The sequence below is a fragment of the Poromitra crassiceps genome (genome assembly GCF_964638095.1).
Source record: "Poromitra crassiceps genome assembly, chromosome: 5".
Taxonomy (NCBI): Eukaryota; Metazoa; Chordata; class Actinopteri; order Beryciformes; family Melamphaidae; genus Poromitra; species Poromitra crassiceps.
This window is the reverse complement of record NC_139642.1, coordinates 47501094-47520133: the sequence shown is the minus strand read 5'-3', so window position 1 is coordinate 47520133 and position 19040 is coordinate 47501094. Positions and strand designations below refer to the sequence as shown.

The following is a 19040-nucleotide window of genomic DNA, read 5'->3' as shown; positions in this document are numbered from 1 at the left end:
AGCCGCAAGTGGAGCCTGCAGTACCACCACGGCCCAAGAAACATCATACCAGAATGAAATGTTGGGAGCGGGGGAGTCTGGTGCAACGCACAGGTCCTGAACCTGGTGAGACGTAGGAGGAGCCCGGACAGGGGGCAACCCGCAGAGCCCAGTCCCTCCACCTGCCAGAGCCTCCCGGTCGCGGCAGAGTAGTTCTGGAGCAGCGGATTGAGTGGCCCTGTCTTTCCCTAAGAGGGCTGACCGTGGGTAGCTACTGGGACGTAAGTCGGGGCTTGATCAACCCCGGCTGGGTCACCTGGGCGAGGGTGTATGATGTTGCAGTACCTAAAACATCCTATGACCCCAGGGTACATCACTGATGATACGTCCCAGTTGCATCCATGTGATGGTTTTTTCTCTAACAAGGAATAATATAAAATAAATTATTGTATACCTATGTACAGTCTAGTAAACCACACTGGATTGTAAACAAGGCTAAAAGTCAGATATCGCACGTTGTTTATCAATCTATATAAGCAAAGCTATATAGATAGAAACTAATATAATTGCAGTTATTGAGACAGCTTTGGGACAGTTATTACACAGATATTGCACAGTACACAGTACATTGTGTGTGTGTGTGTGTGTGTGTGTGTGTGTGTGTGTGTGTGTGTGTGTGTGTGTGTGTGTGTGTGTGTGTGTGTGTGTGTGTGTCTGTGTGTGTGTGTGTGTGTGTGTGTGTGTGTGTGTGTGTGTGTGTGTGTGTGTGTGTGTGTGTGTGTGTGTGTGTGTGTGTGTGTGTGTGTCGGGGGGGGGGGGGGTTATGTGCATGACAGTATGTTTAAAGCATGACAACAAAGGACACACAGATTATGCTGTAGATTGTAGATTTAGCACTTAGAGAAACATAAATCAGACCTGTACCAAGTGTCAACTGCACTCTGGAAATACAGCATGGTAAGCTGTGAGGTCTTAGAGAGGGGACATTGCATTAGGTGAGCCGGACAAGTCTTTTAGAGAGGGGACATCGCATTAGGCTTCTCCACTGCCATCTCTGATGCTGTATTCAATATTTCATGCCACTTTGCAAACCTAAGGCCCCATAACAACTGAATTATGCATGCAGTTTTATGTCAGGATGACTGATTCACAGGTCACCACCACGCAAAGCCACACAGTGAATAAGCTAAAACAACAACAATCAAATAATAACCTAATCATTGTTTGACAATACTGCATTATTATTACAATACAATACTCTCATTGTATTGAATGCAGCTGAAGTCGCTTTTATTTTCTAGAATGTTGATGGCAACTAGCGCCCCACCGGCCACACGAAGCAAATTCATAGCCTAATGATTTGATAAACATTATCCAAGGTCTGGTGATGGTCTAGATAAGACCAAACATGCAAATACAATGTTTTAGTGTAATTCAGTCAGATATTAGCATTTACTGCTAACTTTGAAATAAATTCCATGAAGGTTTGACTAAGCATCCAGAGCATATCATTTTATAATTTAAAAATATGCATATAATATCCATGATTCACTCTTCTCTGTCATGAATGCCACATTGTAACACAGGCGATGTTGTATAATTTTCAGATCTGGTTAATACTTGCTACTTTTTTTTAATCAGACTCATTTTGAACATCCTTAGCATTTTTCTTAGAAAGACAATTTCTCCAAAACATCTTTGTCTTAAGAGTCATCTTGTCTTAAGAGGGGGCTTTTCATCACAGTAGTGGTGTAGCTACTCTGTAGAATTGGTAAAATAGGCAAGTCAAAGTTTAGGTTATCTGCTAAAAACAACCACATTGAGATTATAGCTGTTGGCTTAAAGCATCATAAAGTAAGTTAAAAGTTAAACATTACAACTTGGGGTAACAACTAACTTTACACCTTATATATGTGTTCCATCTTCTATCTTTTACATGATGTAATCAGTTAGTGACTAATGCTTATTTATTTAGCTTTCATTGTCATTTCATGACATTTCTCAATTCCCTCCTTTGTTAACTTATTACAATATAACATTCAAAGGCTATTGCTTTAAACACAAAGATAATTTATTTCAAATGCAGTGGATTCTTTATATAAAACATATCATTTTTTTTTTTTGTTAATGCAAAAATAATTTGGTGAATTAATGTTTTGGTCAGCTACTTTGTTCTGATCAAAAACAACAACACGTCCGCTATGGCATCACTACATGGTTTGGTAACCTGTCCGTTAAACTCACAACTTCAAAACCTAATTAAGAGGGCTGGTAAAATCATTGGTATGCAGCCCCCATCTCCTCTCCAAGAGATTTTCGAAGGGACAGCAAGGAAGCAGGGCCTTAAAATCACCTGCGACCCAAACCACATCCTCCATAGAGTATGAGCTAGAGCTGCTGCCGTCAGGCAGAAGGTACAGGTTACCAAACTGTAACCTGAACAGGTATACTTTTATTTTGTCCCACTGTCAATCAAACTACTCAATAGTCAATAGTAAGAGATGATGCATTGCAGAGCATCTGTATAGTGCACAACACTCCTTATCATGCCATATCTTCTAGGGCAGAGGTGCAATATTAACTTTTCATGTCAACTTATTTGGGGGGAAGGGTAACATTTATTTTGTAAAGGGCTGGTACAATATCAGATAATCTTGGTCTGTATGTTTTGATGTATAGGGATAGTGGTATTGAATGTTACATGTAGTTTGATTGTACTGTGTGTGTGTGTGTGTGTGTGTATATGAGTCAGTGTGTTATGACGCCACCTACTGTTTGTTCTCTTGAATGCCCAAGACAAATTTCTCCTAAGGGAGACAATAAAGGCTAATCTAATCTAATCTAATCACGTAATGTGGCTGGCAAGATGCTTACAAAGGGAACATGACCTCAAAATCTGCGTTACAGGGTCAAATACTGTGGAAAGACTACAGGGTGAACTTACAAACCAAGAGAAATATATTTACACACACACACACACACACACACAATAAATGACAACAGATGATTCTGTATCGTCATTTAATCAGAGGTCATTCAGAGCAAGCTGAGAATACAAGCACAAAATCACAACATGTCTGTTAGCAGTATAATGACATCATGGTCATTTCACTCAGTTCGACCCACACAGCATAAGATGAGAGAGATACAGTATAGCACCAGGGTGTTGGCGTGCTTAGCGGCACTTCTAGTAGCTGGGCCAGTCTGGATGCTAGCAGGCAGCAGGCTGCAGAGGTCAGATACCAAAGGCTGTCCTTAGACACACACACACACACGCGCGCACACACACACACACACAGTCAGAAGCTTAGACACAGACAGGAAGCAGAACCAGGGTGGCTAGTAGACTGGGCCCTCACACACGGGACCACCGAGGCTAACATGGAGGGCTGTGTGCACAACCACAGAAAGGAAGGCTGAGATGCCGATAGTGAAAACACCTCATCTCACACTCACGATGAACAAACGTGGATTTGAGCATTTTCACACAGCAGCATTTAAAGAGCTGAACTTCGAGTCCTGGCTCATTCCTTGTACTTTAACACCTGGAGTGATCAGCCCATTAAAAGTGAAGGTTATTGAGTAAATAAATACAATAGGTTCTCCTATGTCAGGCCTATATGCATAATTATTATTATTTTTTTTAGCATAACTACAGCATTACACCTCAGTGAAGATGGGTTACTATGCCACAAAATACTGTGTGCTCATAAAAACGGCAGTAGGCCTATTAAGTTAAAAGGGTGGAAAGCGGACATAGTCACTCCCTTTTACAGATTGCTAGAAACGTGTTTGTGGGGAGAACCATATTGCTGGTGGGTTTATTTTATAGCTTTTATAGCCACTAGACTATATTGTTGTTTTTTGTTTTTGTTTTTACATATGTGTCTTTGTGAAACTGTATTCCTTTGTTTTCTGGTGTGACCAAAGTCTATCACTACACATGCATTATATTTGGAAATGTTTTGCCCCTATAAATTTATCTTCAATGACTTAATTTACAAGCTAGAATGTGACTGTGACTTTAGCCGACTACAATGCTGCTACTACTCTACCAAGAATGGGGTCTTGCATGCAAGCGGTAGCAATTATATTACAGTTCATTTGGTTTCTTAGCAACCAAACTGATGAAACCAGATACCACCCAGCACAATGAAATTAAAACCAGGACCATTACAGTGGAGGCACTGTAACCAGGAAATGCAACCGCAATACAGACTCCGAGTATCTTCAAGAAACGTCATGTTTGATACAGCCTCAGAGAAAAATAATCCCTTTACGTTGACTACGATCGTTACGATAATGATTTGAATAATTAGGAGATCTCCATTCAGAAAAAGGAAAAAATGCCCTTTCACGCCCTACCAATGGTTCTAAGTTTTACACTTTGACTTCAAAATGACCTGGTACAGTAGGCAATTCATGTGCAAATTATGTGTTCAATAATATAGAGAAAGCAGATGTATGCACAAAAACCGACAGACACGCGCGCACACAAATCCAAGCGCACACACACACACACACACACAGTTTATAGTGAAAATATGTGGAAATTTGCATTAATCTAAAAGCTCAACATCAGTGCCCATCCAAAGGTGAACAGTAAAGGAAAAGACAGCGAAAACAACAGATAAGGAGAAAGGAATGAGAGTTGCCTATTTCCTTCAGTAGCCTTTTATTCCCCAAACAAAGGTGCAGAGATGTCACATGTTACTGCTTTGCCTCAGCCAGTCTATTGCTTATCTCTTTGCTCTTCTTGGTGACTCCGCCCTCTGGCTTGACTTCCTGGCTGCTGGAGGACGCTTTCTTCTTGGCTGACTGGGAACTAGCAGCGATCTGCTTCTCTTTTGCCTTTTTCACCATTTTCCCCGTTGTTGTTGTCGGTGTCTTTCTGGGCTTGGAGCGAGACACTGGCTTGTTCGCCTGAAGGAGAGGAGAGGGGGTAAATGCGTTGATTAAACCGCCGTAGCTTTTAAACGAGTCACATCGATCAAGCTTAAATGCTCAAATGTCAAATGTCTCAGATGACAAAATGTTTGTTTCATTCACATGGCACCAAATCGGCTTCATTTTGAGCATGCAATACATACCCTCTTCGTCCTGCTACTATCAAATAATGACAGGCAAATGTCACCATATTGGTGATATTTGCATTAGGTGGTTAGTGCAATGAAAAGAAAAGAAAAGCACATGAGGTGTGTTTGTGCCTTTCTTTATATGTGCTGCGTGCAGTTTTCCACTAGCCAGTTGTAAAGAAGGCACAACATACAACTTACATGGTCTATATTAGTACGTATATGATGTTAGTCTGTCATGTCACAGAATTACATGTTTTGGAAACGGTCCACAATTCATAGTGGTGGCAGAAGCCTGGAGGCCAGAGACGCAGGCTTGTGACTGGAAGGCTGCTGGTTCAAACTCCAAAACCGGCTGGGGAAATGTGGGTGGGGAGATGAATGAGTAACACTGGTGCTCTCCCAACCACTGTCAAGGTGCCTTTGAGCAAGGCACTTATCTCCCAACTTCTCCAGTGGAGTTGAATCAGACTATGAAACAGTAGAAGACTGTGGTTCTACTGAGGAGAAAGTGTGTGTGTAATAATAATAATAATAATAATAATAATAATAATAATAATAATAATAATAATAATAATAATAATAATCAAAATAAATGTGTCCTCAACTTTACTCTCTGCTCTGAATAGATAAAGGTTAAAAAAGAAAAAATCTTACATCCAAAAAGGCTTCTTTGGATGGTTTTAAATGAAAGATTATGAGTCAAGTCCGGCGTAAAATGTATACTAATCAAAGGTGAAAAGAGATTACTGACTTCAATTGATGTCATGAATCCTTCTATTATGTTTCAGTTATTTTCCTTTATGTGTGGTATCTAACCTTCTTTGTTCCACCTGCCCACCCACCCACTCACCCACCCTCCAGTGGGTTTGTGCACAGACCCACTGTAGTTGCATGTTCAGTTGTTGAAACCAAGCCCAGCAAGAGGTGGTGGTGGGTGGTGCAGGCGGGGAGGTGGGCAAACAGTGAAGATGTGGCTGATAGTTTGGCAGAAGGATTGCGTTTGGTGATCAATGTGACCCTGGATCTGGTCTCGATCATAGTGCATTCTGTGAGTGTGTGTGTGTGTGTGTGTGTGTGTGTGTGTGTGTGTGTGTGTGTGTGTGTGTCTGTCTGTCAATCTGAGGTCAACCTCCATCATGCCTTCGAGAAGAAATAGACAACACACACCTGACTACAGCAGATTTAGAACAGAGCTGCTCTCAGTCTCTGAGAAGTCCTACGAGAGTGAGAGAGGGAGTGGCCATATAAACACACAGCATGCAGACACAGAGTCACCTAGTACTGCTGACATGCACGCCGAGAGAGGAGAGACATCGCTCTATGTTAATAATATCTTTAAATAAAGGGCTACAACTAATATGGGGTGAAATCTCTATTTTTTAGAAGGGGTATTCCTCTAGGATTTCAAATTGAGGCAGAACATTTATAAATTCTACTGCAAATACCAAAAAAGGCTAAAATAATTTGGTGGATTGTTTGCCTTCTGACTTTATCAGTTTATCAGTTTATCAGTTAAAATTTACTCTCACTGGAAAATCCCACTGAATACACTAAACCAGGTGCATCTGTTTAATAATAACTATAATAATATATGCTGCCAGTGCCAGCAAGTGCAGCATTTATTTTGCCATTATAGGTTTCTCAAAATGTATAAAAAATAAGCAGTTTTAGTTGGGATATATGTTCGATAGTTCTGAATTAGCTGTTAGTTATCAGTACAGTTTGAGTTATTGCAGGAAATACAAAGAAGCAATTCAAATGAACGTCTCCCATGTTCAGATTATATTTTATATGTATATCAATGTTCTATAATAGTGGTAAGGTAACCTCTGCCTGCCACAGAAACTTTATGAATGGAAAACTGAAAAACACAATACATTAATTGCATACTACTATACAGTACCTTGGCTATAATCTAAGAATTGAGAATGCTTATCAACTTCTATTTCATTTTCAAATTCACAGTGCTAAGTTCTAGCATATGGTGACAGTGTAGAGGAAACATAGCTCAGGATGTATTTCACAGACTTGTTCTAATCTTCTCATGTCAGTAGTTCGAGCAGGTCCTCACCTTGGTGGGCTCCTTGCCAGGCTCGCTGTACAGGCTGCGTATCCTCCTGCGCTCCAGCTGCTTGTTGTCAGCGGGGAGCGCCTTGGCCTGCTCCCCCTTGAATGTGGCACTGTAGCTGGTCTCCAGGCTGGTCTCCTCCACGGGGGGCTTATACTGGGAGGGGGCTTTGATGGGCTTCACTGGTTTCACATCCTTGTATGCCTTGAATTCATTCCTAAGAGCAAAGGGAAAAGGTCAACAAAACACTATAGTGAAGAAGTGTCACTGAAAATATTGAACTGTGTCGTTCATGAAAACGAGGTGTGAAGGAAGCACGCTTTTACGAGTAAATAAATAATCTCCTATGTGCTGTGCATGCTTAGAAGTCTCACGTGAATCATTGTAAAAAAACTTCAAGAATTTGAGCTCTTAAAGTATTTACAGGACAAAAAAATGTAACAGGGTTTCTCACACACACACACACACACACACACACACACACACACACACACACACACACACCATCTGATGGCACTGAGAGACTTGACCAAGCTTTTATACTGTGTCACGTTGACTGCTGTGAGACGCCCTGTTCTCCTATTTAATTGGAGGCCATATTGGCACAGCACCAGAGTGTGCTGAGTTCTGCTGACACGGTATTAACGAATGCTTAATTCACATCATGAGATCATGTTACGCCTGTTTTAGCTCCGGTACAATGGCTACCTGTTGAAGAATTGATTTAAATTCATTTTGATTGATTTCTTTTTAGGCTCAGCTAAATGAATCGGTATCCTAGCTAGAAGAACAAGGAAACAAACGTTTTAGGGCAAGCAGACAGAGGAGATTTTTTAATCTATGTAGTCATTTTTTTTAGTGTGTGGGGAGTGACTATGAAAGCATTTTCTTTAATAAAACTGTCATGCCTTGATTCTCCACTGGAAAATGTAGGAATACATTTTTAGAATATGCATGTAGATACAACATATTGGTATATAACTGTTATTACTGTTTTATCACGAAGTACTACTGTGTGTTGTGTTTGTAGTATCTATAGCGTTTTTTTAGTATCTCCTCTGCATTCATTTAGCAGTGATGCACCTCCACAGCAAGACCACCACTGCTACGTACAGAAAAGGTGAGATTAAATTTAGTTTGACTATAATCTAAAACTAAGTGTAGGCTAGTCCAAGGAAGTAATGATTTTATGATGACTAAAACACATTTACAGCACTACAAGCTTGGCTTGAAACAAAACTTAGACCCAAGCAGGAAACACTGCTGTAATTTACTGTACATGGTTAACACGTTCACTGCCGTGGACGAGATATCTCGTCAAGCAGAAACCAACGGTTGACTGCCGTGGACGAGATATCTCGTCCAAATTTTTTTTTTTTTTTTGACGGTGGGACGTCGATCAACCCCTTTTACATCTCATATTAAAATATGGGAGGTATTGAATGTGTATAATCTATTTTACCGACCCACTAAGTGGCGACAGTGCTCTCCAGACGAGAGAAAGCCAAGCAAAAACAGCCGCGTGAGGAAGCCATTCTCATGAAAATGGATTGGCGAAAACGCTTTCGCTTTCGCGCAGGGAGCTGGCGGTGGGGGATTGCAAATTTGCATAATAGATTACGGGTGGAACACACTTTGAAACACGCAGCATAAATAAGACCAGAATCGCAAAAGCTTCATCAAAGCTCTCAACCGAAACCCCAAGAAACGAGCGAGCCCATCCAGACTCGCCCAAAGAGCGGCCGCCAGCAGACAGGCAGCAGCAGCAACTCGCTTGTGACACGCCCGCTGCAGAGCCAGGGAGGCAGGAGGAGAACACACACGGAGGGAGGAGTTTGAAGGAGAGGGGGGTTTCCTGCTGTTATGGAGGAAATTACTGTTCAAAACTATTGTTTAGATGTCTGACGTCTTACTGATGCCAAAAATGAATGGTTAAAGTGACTGTTCTATCGAATTTCACAAAAAGGCATTTTTCTCAGCTTAAATTTTCAGACGCTGAAACCATGCTGTATTCAAGTGCTAATGCCTACATAACTACTAACTCTACAAACTAACTCTTTTAGACAGAGAAAGCACACATTCTATTAGTTCTTTTGAGATATTTTGTGTTCACAAAATCTTAGCAGAAAATAATCCTCGGCTGTTGAAAGATGAGCCAGAATCCTCAAAAAAAAAACTTGGCAGAAGCTACCTACAGTAAAAAAAAAACGGCTGGCAGTGAATGTGTTAATAAATTGTTCAATGACCATTTCAATTTTATAGTTTTATATTGCATCTTTTAACCCCTTATGAACCATGGCATGGCTTGTCAGGCAGTGTTCTTCACTATTAGTAAGTCTGGGTAAAGATGATCCGTCTTTGAGCTGCCTCATGAGCTTGGGTTGCAAAATGCCATCTCTTTCATTATTTCTTATAGATCATTATACATAGAACTTGTGTTTACCTACTTTATTCTTGTTGTACTTGCATGTGTTCTCCTTCTCTAACATTTTCTCCCCAATTGTACTTGGCCAATTTCGCCCCTGCTGCCCCGGTTGCTGCTCCACCCCCTCTGTCGATCTGGGGAGAGCCGTAGACTAGCACCATGCTTCCTTCGACACGTGCACAGTGCCAGCCGCTTTTCTTTTTCACCTGACAGCGGGGAGGTTCACCGGCAGGACATAGCATGTGGGAGCTTCTGTAACCATTTTTATTATTGTTTTATTGCTTGTAAAGCACTTGGTGACTTAATTTGTCAGTGTCATGCGAAATGTATTATTATTATTATTATTATCATCATCATCATCATCATCATCATCAGTTTAGCAGTTGGAACAAGCTCTGAGTAGCCTACGGGAGACATTAGTTCATGTTTACAACACACCTGTCTGAGGACAGAGGGGGAACTATGCTCACTCATTATTATTCCCCCTTCAGAATATGCATAGAATGAGGGCAACAAGAGGTTTTTTTAACAGAACCTTACAGCACCAACCACTAGACTAGACAATAGAGAGACATGTTAGGCAGACATGATTACAGTCAGATCCTTTTACTGGGATTACTCCTTCATGGGCTACTTGTGTATTGATTTGGTACTCTCAGGGTAAAGCAGAAAAAAATCAATAACGCTGCGTTCATCTATGACAATACTAGTTTGATTATGTCAAATCACTGGAGATTGTAACAAGATAACAAGAGAGCACTAGCCTAACATCCCATGGTGACAGTCAGCAGTGGAAGGCCTCTTTATAATAACGCTTTAGCTGCACCAGTATGGCCAACCTTGCTATTCTTACAGAAATGGTTGAAATGCTATCAGAAGTGTTGTGTAAGAGTTGTAGACTACACTTTGAACAATCTGAGGTTATAATCCTGTCATAGTAAAACAACCTTAACTTGCACAGAAATGTTTGTTTAGTCCACTTAACTGTAGGCTTACTGTAATCACGCCCACTAATATTATCATACCCCCCCCCTCCAGTGGTGGAAAGTAACAGAAGCACTGTAGGCCTACAATTTTGAGGTAGCCTAACATTTGACTATCTTTATAAAATAACTATAAAATAGCAATGTAAATGTGTCAATAAACTAGTAATGTTCCAATAGTTATGACAAATATAACTCTAAACGGGGACAGTTTGCATAAAACGTACTTTGATACAGTAGCCTACATTTTGCTGCCAAGTGTATTTTTACTTGAGAGATTTTGAATGCAGGACTTTCACTTGTAATGGAGTAGCTTTACATTGTTGATCTCGGTACTACTTCCACTACTGCCTCCTCCAACACAAACCCAACTCAGTTTACCTGTAGCAGCTGCTACCAGTGGACACCACCTCCTTGATCTGTCTGTTGAGCGCGTCGGCCGCTGCTCTGCCTTTCCTCTCCGCAGCAGGCTGCTCTCCAGGCTCCGGCTTCTCCTCGGCTCTCCTCTCCGCGGACCGGTCCTTCTTCGGGGCTTTCTTCGTCAGCTCGCTCGTCTCTTTCTCCTGCACTCTCTCCTCCATCTCGCTCTTCTCCACGCCGCTCTCGGCCTCGCCGGCGGCGGCCACATGCTCCAGCTTATTGCTCCCTGCGCTCCCCTCTCGCCCCCCGCTAGAGGTGGTGGTGGGGCTAGGTTTGGGGATCCAGGGGTGGTCGCCCTTCTTCGGTATAGGCCAGGGCTTGTAATCCTTCTGATACTGCGTTTTGTTGTTGAACGGGGCCGCCGAGCGTTGGTACTCGTCCCTGGGCTTGCAGCTGGGCTCAGGGCGCACTTTCCACGCCTTGAAGTCTTGGCGCATGACGGACGCAGCAGAGCCATCTTTGGCCGCTGCGGCACCCGTCGCGGGCGGTGCCTTTCCTGCATCCTGCTCGCTGGGATGAGGCTGGGTTTCTATGGCAATGGCACCGGTCCTCTTCTGTTTAGGCTGCGGGTGATGGAGATGCTGCACGTCGGCCACATCCGCGTATTTGGTGAAAACCAAAGGCACCGCGATGTCCGCTTTGTCCAACTCGGTCCAAAAGCGATTGATGCAGCAAGCACGCGTAAGGCAGGGCCATGCCATGGTGTAATATAATGGGAGATAAAACAGCGAAATGCACCAAGAATGCGGCTATAATGTAGAACGTTAGCTCACTTTAGTACTAAATTAACGTCCTACTCACGACTCGAAGACTTGGAAAATGCCTCTCACCCTGTACCCACTCCGTTTTTTGTCCAGTCAGGGTTATTCGTCTTTATAGCCTTGTATCTATTCTCTGTCGGGTATCCGGCAAATCTTGGCCAGGATTCAGGTAGCCTATACAAAATAAGAACCCCGTCACGCTCAGTTTCTTCCGCAGGCTTTCTGATGTTGCTGAAGTTTAAATGGACTTTGGGCTTTGCTGTGTGGAGCACATTGCTGTCTGGTTGCGCATCAAAACGACCCCACCCACAATGTGTGATGCTTGGAGATGCCCGGGGTCTGCACCGTTTGTTTGCACGATGAACTATCACCTGAGTCCCGTCACCGTCTGGCCGCCAAGAGGGAGGAGACACGATTAATTAACCCATTCGTTGCCATCTTGATGAGATGGCTGTTTCAGAAGAGGCCGTCCTCGGTGTGCGTGTGTTTTACTGGACTATTTATTTTGGGACATGATGACAAAGGCGAAATAAATGTTTCACTTTTATTTGTTTTCTAGATTTACACGATGGTAATCGGAGTCCAAAAAGGAAGTATCTAGCTACTTGGCTGAGAGAGAAAAACATGACTTAGCATTTTTGTTTTCAGCAATGTTCATTCAAAATATTTTTTATTAAATCAGCGTGAAAAGGGAATCATGAAAATATGACAATATATGACTTTGAGTGGCAGCATGTTGGGAAAACTTGTGAAATCCTCTGCACTTTCATGCTATTTATCAATACAAAAAAGAGGACAATAATGCTATCTTAATCGCTGTCACATCCAGAATAATGACCAAATTGCTGTATTATAATTGCATCAGATATACATATTTTGGGGAACTTTAATGTTTATAAATGCAGATTTGAAATGCTGTTTAGCACCTTTAAAATGTACTGCATTGTAGGACACTCCTAACTGCCCCAAAGTTTTCACACAGTGCCAAGTGAGACAAACATTTCAATGCCTTAATTATAGCCTACATTTCAAAATTGTGTTCAGCTGATATACAATGCCAGTGTTTTGAATAATAGCCATGTCAATTACTATATGAGGGGGGGGGGGCAACATTTCCCACTCATGGTGTTGGTCAACTCCCATCAGTCTGGTCCTTTTTAGATTACCCATAATTCTGATGCTCCTGCTTTTCAAATTTTGGCTTCTCTTTGAGCATTGTTCAGACAATGAGATAATGTTGATGTTATAGAGGTAGTTCTGCTCCCTCATGTGCTCCTTTTGTAGTCAGTGGGATGCAACCAAACATGAATATAATTGGGCCACTTGCTATCATCATGTGGTTTGAATTAAAAGCAAAGCACTTTACTGTAATATATAAATGGTGGAAGGCCTATATAAGAACATCATAGATGCTGCTGTCTAATGATTAATTTCCCTTGATGGCTCAAGGGAAATTCATTTGTGGGGGAAAACATTTAGGATTTAATATGAAGAAAATAATGGAAACATTATTGGCCATACAAAAAGAGGCTAGAAAATAAAATATTTCCCTCAAGGCCATAGCAACACTACACACGTGCTCAACTATGTACATATGTGTTACCAATAACAAAGTAGACCATGCCCATGACACTTCATAAACAAAACTATCGCTCCCATCCCATTGACTTGTTGCACCCGGTCTAGCAAAAATGTTTTGAATCTATAACCACTCTACTACTAAATCACTTTTAACATGTTCTTCCTGTCCAATCTGCTCACTTACTTACACAGTAAGCTAAGACAGGAACTACAAAAAAAAGGTATTTCAACATACAGTAGAACATTTTTTCTTCTCTTTGAAACCTCAGGAACTGGATTCAGTCAACTGCCATTCATTACGTCCTTTACAAGTTGTAATATATTTATATCAGCATAAAAACCCTGGTGTAAATGCAAAACCCAATACAAATTAACGACTGACAATAGACTACATGCACAACTTTTTTACTTCCTGAAATTAGTACAGCTTCTTTATTTCCTGTCCTACACTATTGGATGAACTGATTAATCACGTGTGCCTGATCATTGTTGTGACTGCAGCACACCTGACATTAATCAGTTCATCCAATAGTGATGACAGGAAATAAAGAAGCTGTACTAATTTCAGGAAGTAGTGGAGTTGTGCATGTAGCCCATAATCTGATTATCAGGTGCAAAACATCAAAGGGAGCATGCTTTTATAAGTGACAGCACATCCATCTCATTAGAACCAGAGGATTTCAAAGTCGGAGGCGGGGCCTCCCGAGGGGGGCTCCAAACAGTTTCAGGGAAGGCTCAGTGAATTTAAGTATTTTTTTTTTTATTTTTTTTTACATTAGTTCATACATTAGCTATCAAAAGTTATCAAATCACATAGAATAGTCTAAATGTATGTGATTTGATTCAATACATGGTTCAGAGATACAGTAGTTTGAGATTTATTTTTTTGTATAGCCATCCAAGAATTTAGTGAAACTAAGCAAGAAAAGTAAGGCTGACCAAGTTTTGTCTGAGGAGAGGCCCTTAAGGTCCTTACACATCGGGAGTGTTTTTTTCTTACGATTAATTCGCACGTCAATAATATTTTCCAAACCTATATCAGTCAATGCAACCGTGCATACCAACGGTGAAGTTTCGCTGAGCGTTATTACGGCGTTTATTTTTTCGAACCACGGTCGATTTTTCAGAAATTCGCTTCCGACGTGTACACATCTGTGGCTGTGATTGACAGGTGGGTCAAAACTCGCATCGCAATTTCGTGCCGTATATTCGCATCGCTCTTGATGTGTAAGGACCTATAGTCTCACTCAGAGTCTCCGACTTAAAAAAAAGAGCCATAAACTGACACTCCAGTTCAGTCTCAGTGTCATCATGTCATCACATCAACATCTTCCTCAGCTGCTGCCTCAGAGTCAGCTTCGGCTTCAGGCTCATCCTCTGGGTACAGTCTGCAGTGCTTTTCCACCATCACATCCAGGTCGTGCTTGACGTGAGCATTAACATTAAGCACTGCCAGGCTCCTGCTCCGCTGGTTAACAGGTGTACTGTCGATGTAGACCTGCAGCCGCACACTCGCTGTCTCAGCGCTGCCGTCCTCCAACTTCAGCACTGGCAATGTGGAGAGAACCTTGAGGAAGCAGTTCACGTTCGGAAAGAACTTGACGTCTGGAAGCTGCAGGGTCTCGTGGATGGTGGTGGGCAGACGCACCTCTTTGCCTCTGTGCTTCCACTTGATTCTCCAGCAGTGAAGCTCTGCAGGGAGCGTGTCCGGGTTGGGGAGGTCATTGCGATAAACGTCCGCATGGTTCTCCTCGGAGGTGTTGAACTTCATTTGACCCATGACGGCCGGGACCAATGACAGGCATTTGAGGGCTTTGAGGTTGGTCTCACAGAACATGTCCTCCACCTCCTGGATGATACCACGGATCACAGGGATGGTCACATATTCCTTGAAATATGCCTCTGATTGGATTTCGCCCAGATCGGCTGCACGCTGTTTCCGAGTAAACAGCCTCGGTACCTTCACAGGAATCTCCATTACAGTCGCCAAATTCACAGCCTCCTCATACCAGAATTCATGGTACACATCGATGTTATCAATTACCTCAGTCAGTGAATGCAGGACAGCAGTTAGACTGTTGGCAGCAAAAAACACATCAAGCGTTTCTCCTTGGAGATTCTTGCCGAAGGCTCTGGTGAAAGAGAGCGCGTTCTTTAAGATAACAATGGTGACAATTATCTCAAAGTCAGCCAGGGTTTCTGTGATCGAATAGGCATCTGCTGTAATGGCTTCTGCAAACTTTCCATTCTCGTTGGCCCGGATGCCGTCCAAGCATAGCACCAGCGACTCCAGCATATCTAACAGCAAATCAAAGACACCGTGTTGCTCTGTCCAGTGCGAGTCACAGGCTTCTTTCAGTAGAGCTCCTTTCTCATCATTTCCCCGGAAGTGAGTAGAGACAGATTTCTCTAGCGCCGCCTGGGTGGACGGTGTACTAAAGAAAGCATCAATCCTCCTCAGGGTTTCCATGACAACCTGGACATTGGGGAAAGGTAGACTGCTGGCCAGGTGGATGTTCAGTGCAGTGATGGAGCAAGGCATGTGCAATGCCAGGGGATACTTCTCCATCAGTATTACTGCCACAGCTTTCATCTTGGTGGTGGAGGTCCCAGTGGCCTTGTGGGCCTGCCCACGGCAGTCCTCCATGCTCAGCCCCCAGCGGTCAGTCAGCTGGGCCTCTAGCCTCTCTACCAGGGAAGACTCATCGCCATCAAATGGCAGAAAGTCCAAAAACTCCTCCCGAAGGATGTTGTTCTGATTCACAAAGCGCAAGAATAGAGGCAGGAGTTTCTCGTCGGCAAAGTCAACAGTGTCACCTGTGACTAGGGAGAAAAAGCGACTCTCTCTCACCTCCATGAGCATCTCCTCTCTCACGGTGTTTTCACAGATTTCCAGGAGCTGGCTGTGCTGGGCTGCAGAGAGGTATTCTGTGTTCACAGTTGCTGCCTCAAACCGCTTCATCAAGGCCTCATCTCCAGCATTCATGCGGTAATCTAGAAGGGCCTGGAAGTTGCTGCACTTGCGTTCACTTTCAGATGTTTTGTCAGTCGCTAAAGGGATATTCTGTTTTCCCAGCATGACCACAACCTCAAACAAGGATCTCAGGTAATCACGGCATTCTTTCTCCTCTGGAGACAGCTGAGGTTCAACCTCATTGTTGCTGCCATCCTCAACTACTGTATCTTTTTTTGACCTCAGCTGCTCAATAGAAGATGCCACTGGGGAGAGAGAGAGAGAGGCAGGCAAGGGGAAGGTTATTATTTGAAACAAACAGATGACAAAGACCAAGTCCAACATGTTTCCCATTTACTTACATCTCCTTTCTTTAATCTTCCTTATATCTTCTTCAGTCTGAGAAAAAAAGTTAATACATGTACATTAATAGAGAACGTCAGACAGCAATTGGTAGCTGCATTTGAAACAAGCTTAAAGAATGACTAAAGAAATTATAGATTTCCAAATACCAGTTCTTTAATCCGCTTGCGATGTCGGGTACGAGGATTTTTCAGGTGGCTTGTCAGATCAAATATGGTTGGAATAGCTGTATCCTTCAATACCGTCCTATAGGGGCTCTGAAAAACAAGAGCAATCACCTCAGTGACCTCACACAACCTCTGCTGGGAAAATGATACTAGTGACATGTTGACTAGAATCATGTGAGCTACTTACCGTTTTGCACACCATTGCTGGGTCGAAGTGCTTAGCACATAACCTGTAGTGCTTGTTCAGTTGGTCCGCTGTTTTTGCCTCCAAATCTGCCCTGCGGCAGTTCTCTACCCAGATTCTGCATCTAAAACACAAAACATAACAACTTGACTTGGCTTTTGAAAAACAGTGATGCACTTGAACCAATTGTGAGAGCAGCAGTATAAGGACCATTAGTTGTGAGTTGTCACACCCATAACTCAAATTTCATGCTACATTTGAATTTAAAATGCATTATATATATACACACACACACACATCATCACAGATGAATTGAAAGTTGTATCACAAAAGTTTTGCACCAAGAAAGTTGTATGGAAACTTTCATGTTGCCTCTGCCCTGTTGCAAGAAATGTAAGGTTACCAGAATTCCCTATCCTGTAATAAGAATGCGAAGTGTCTGCCTGTCTGTGAGTGTGTGAGCAGAATTGTGTTCGGCCACAACTATACCATTTTACATGCAATCGTGCTGAATCTTTCAGGAAGTCAGTGTGAAGAGTACCCCTGTGGGTGACAAAGGGAGCCGGATTTTTGAAGTACCGGTAGGTAATTAGGGCCAATTAAATGGGCCAAAATGACTCAATAAGTTCAGCACCATGGAGAGTTGCACCATGGCGAGCTGCAGAGTGGAGGAGCCCACAGGTGAGCTGTGTTGTAATCAGCTACTGAAGTGGACTAATGGCCTATTTCACTTCCCACCCAATTCACCCATTTTGTGTCTAAAAGGCAGGAAGTAACAGGTTCAAGCAAGACATTACTTAGGGCCCTGGCACTGGAACACCTAAATGGATTGGAGGTTGGAAACCCTCATAGTGTACAACTGCTTGCACCTGTGTTACTTCCTGCCTTTTAGACACAAAATGGGTGAATTGAGTGGGAAGTGAAATAGGCGAATGTAAACCCTCTGGGGAGAAGAGAGGCTCTGTGAGCGAGTCACACAGGGATGGGTATTCTGCTAGTATAAGAGGGAGCAGCATTTTGGTAAACAAACCGCGTTTGTCAAAAATATAAGCGAAGTCATATATAGTTTTTGAGATATTAACGTTTGTTTGGCACAACTCATACTAGTTAACTGCTGTGCTTCCGGGGGATTTGCGGTGTCTTGACGTCACGCTGATTCCTCGTATTGTCAGATACCTTTGCAAGATTTGTATCTCAGCGAGAAATCTGCTATTGTAATCAATATGAATTACATTAGCATGTTGTAGTCAAGGGGTAGTTATCAAATAGCCTCAAACTCTGTCTGCTACAAAGTTTAAAAATGTATGTGGATCACTGTTAAGTACCAATGGTTGTTTCATCCAAATCATTTGCTGATCAAACTCACTAAAGAAAAAGGTAAACGATGTAGCCTAACTAAATGTTGAGCAAATTTAAACAGATGATCCGTTTCCAAATATCCGTGGATACGCACTGAAAGGCTGGCCTGGAACGTGATTGCGCTAAAAGTTCATCATGTGCTGTGTGTGCTCTATGATTCATCCTATAATGTTAGTTAAAACAGTACTTATGTTTCGTTGAAGATTCAAACGTTAGATCGCATCTCTTACCGCTCAGGGTCCCGTGGAAAACGAAAAAATGCCAAATCTGACTGGGTGCTCTTCCTTGTGCAGTTTGGAGCCGCGCAAAAATTCGGCATTTTTCAGGTAGCTAACGCTAGCGTAGCTAGCTACCATCAGCTAACTTCAGTTACTAGCTAACTTATAACTTTAGTTATTTGGTTTAGGAATTTCCGCGATCGTATTGCTTGTTACGGCAATATTATTTCTAGCACTAAAATGTCGTATTTTGTGTTCTTATCCACTAGACGTGACCTAAGGTAACTAATTTAAACATGCACCAGCTTGTGGATTCAAAACAGAGCCAACCCCAGTCTTCTTCTTCTTCTTCTTCGTCTTCAAATAGCTTCCGGCAGACTAGATGCCTTGCTGTACATTGCTGCCTCTCACCGGTCGGAAATATTACTGTTCATGGTGTTTACTTACGAATGATTACAACCATAGACATATATAAGGCTAGATGGCTTACCCGCGCTGCCG

General features: G+C 42.5%; 2 protein-coding genes across 2 annotated transcripts; both read right to left on the bottom strand.

Moving 5' to 3' along the window:
- Nucleotides 1–4689: 4689 nt before the first annotated feature.
- Nucleotides 4690–11654, bottom strand: map6b (microtubule-associated protein 6b; the record flags this gene model as incomplete). The annotated part of the gene is made up of 3 exons (XM_083637635.1): nucleotides 4690–4902; nucleotides 7129–7342; nucleotides 10915–11654. 3 exons carry the CDS (start codon nucleotides 11652–11654, stop codon nucleotides 4690–4692), a joined length of 1167 nt encoding a protein of 388 aa, XP_083493761.1.
- A 2427-nt stretch (nucleotides 11655–14081) lies between these two features.
- thap12b (THAP domain containing 12b) lies at nucleotides 14082–18776 on the bottom strand. The gene is made up of 5 exons (XM_083637034.1): nucleotides 18552–18776; nucleotides 16966–17086; nucleotides 16761–16868; nucleotides 16611–16647; nucleotides 14082–16514 (listed from the first exon to the last, which is right to left on the bottom strand). Exons 1-5 carry the CDS (start codon nucleotides 18638–18640, stop codon nucleotides 14605–14607), a joined length of 2265 nt encoding a protein of 754 aa, XP_083493160.1. The 5' UTR covers nucleotides 18641–18776; the 3' UTR covers nucleotides 14082–14604.
- Nucleotides 18777–19040: the final 264 nt, after the last annotated feature.

Coding starts and splice junctions, on each gene's coding strand:
- thap12b (XM_083637034.1), bottom strand. CDS start 18,640: ATGCCGAATTTTTGCGCGGCTCCAAACTGCACAAGGAAGAGCACCCAG. Junction 17,087..18,551: donor TTTCCACGGGACCCTGAGCG/GTAAGAGATGCG, acceptor TTTGTGTTTTAG/ATGCAGAATCTGGGTAGAGA. Junction 16,869..16,965: donor CAGCAATGGTGTGCAAAACG/GTAAGTAGCTCA, acceptor CTTGTTTTTCAG/AGCCCCTATAGGACGGTATT.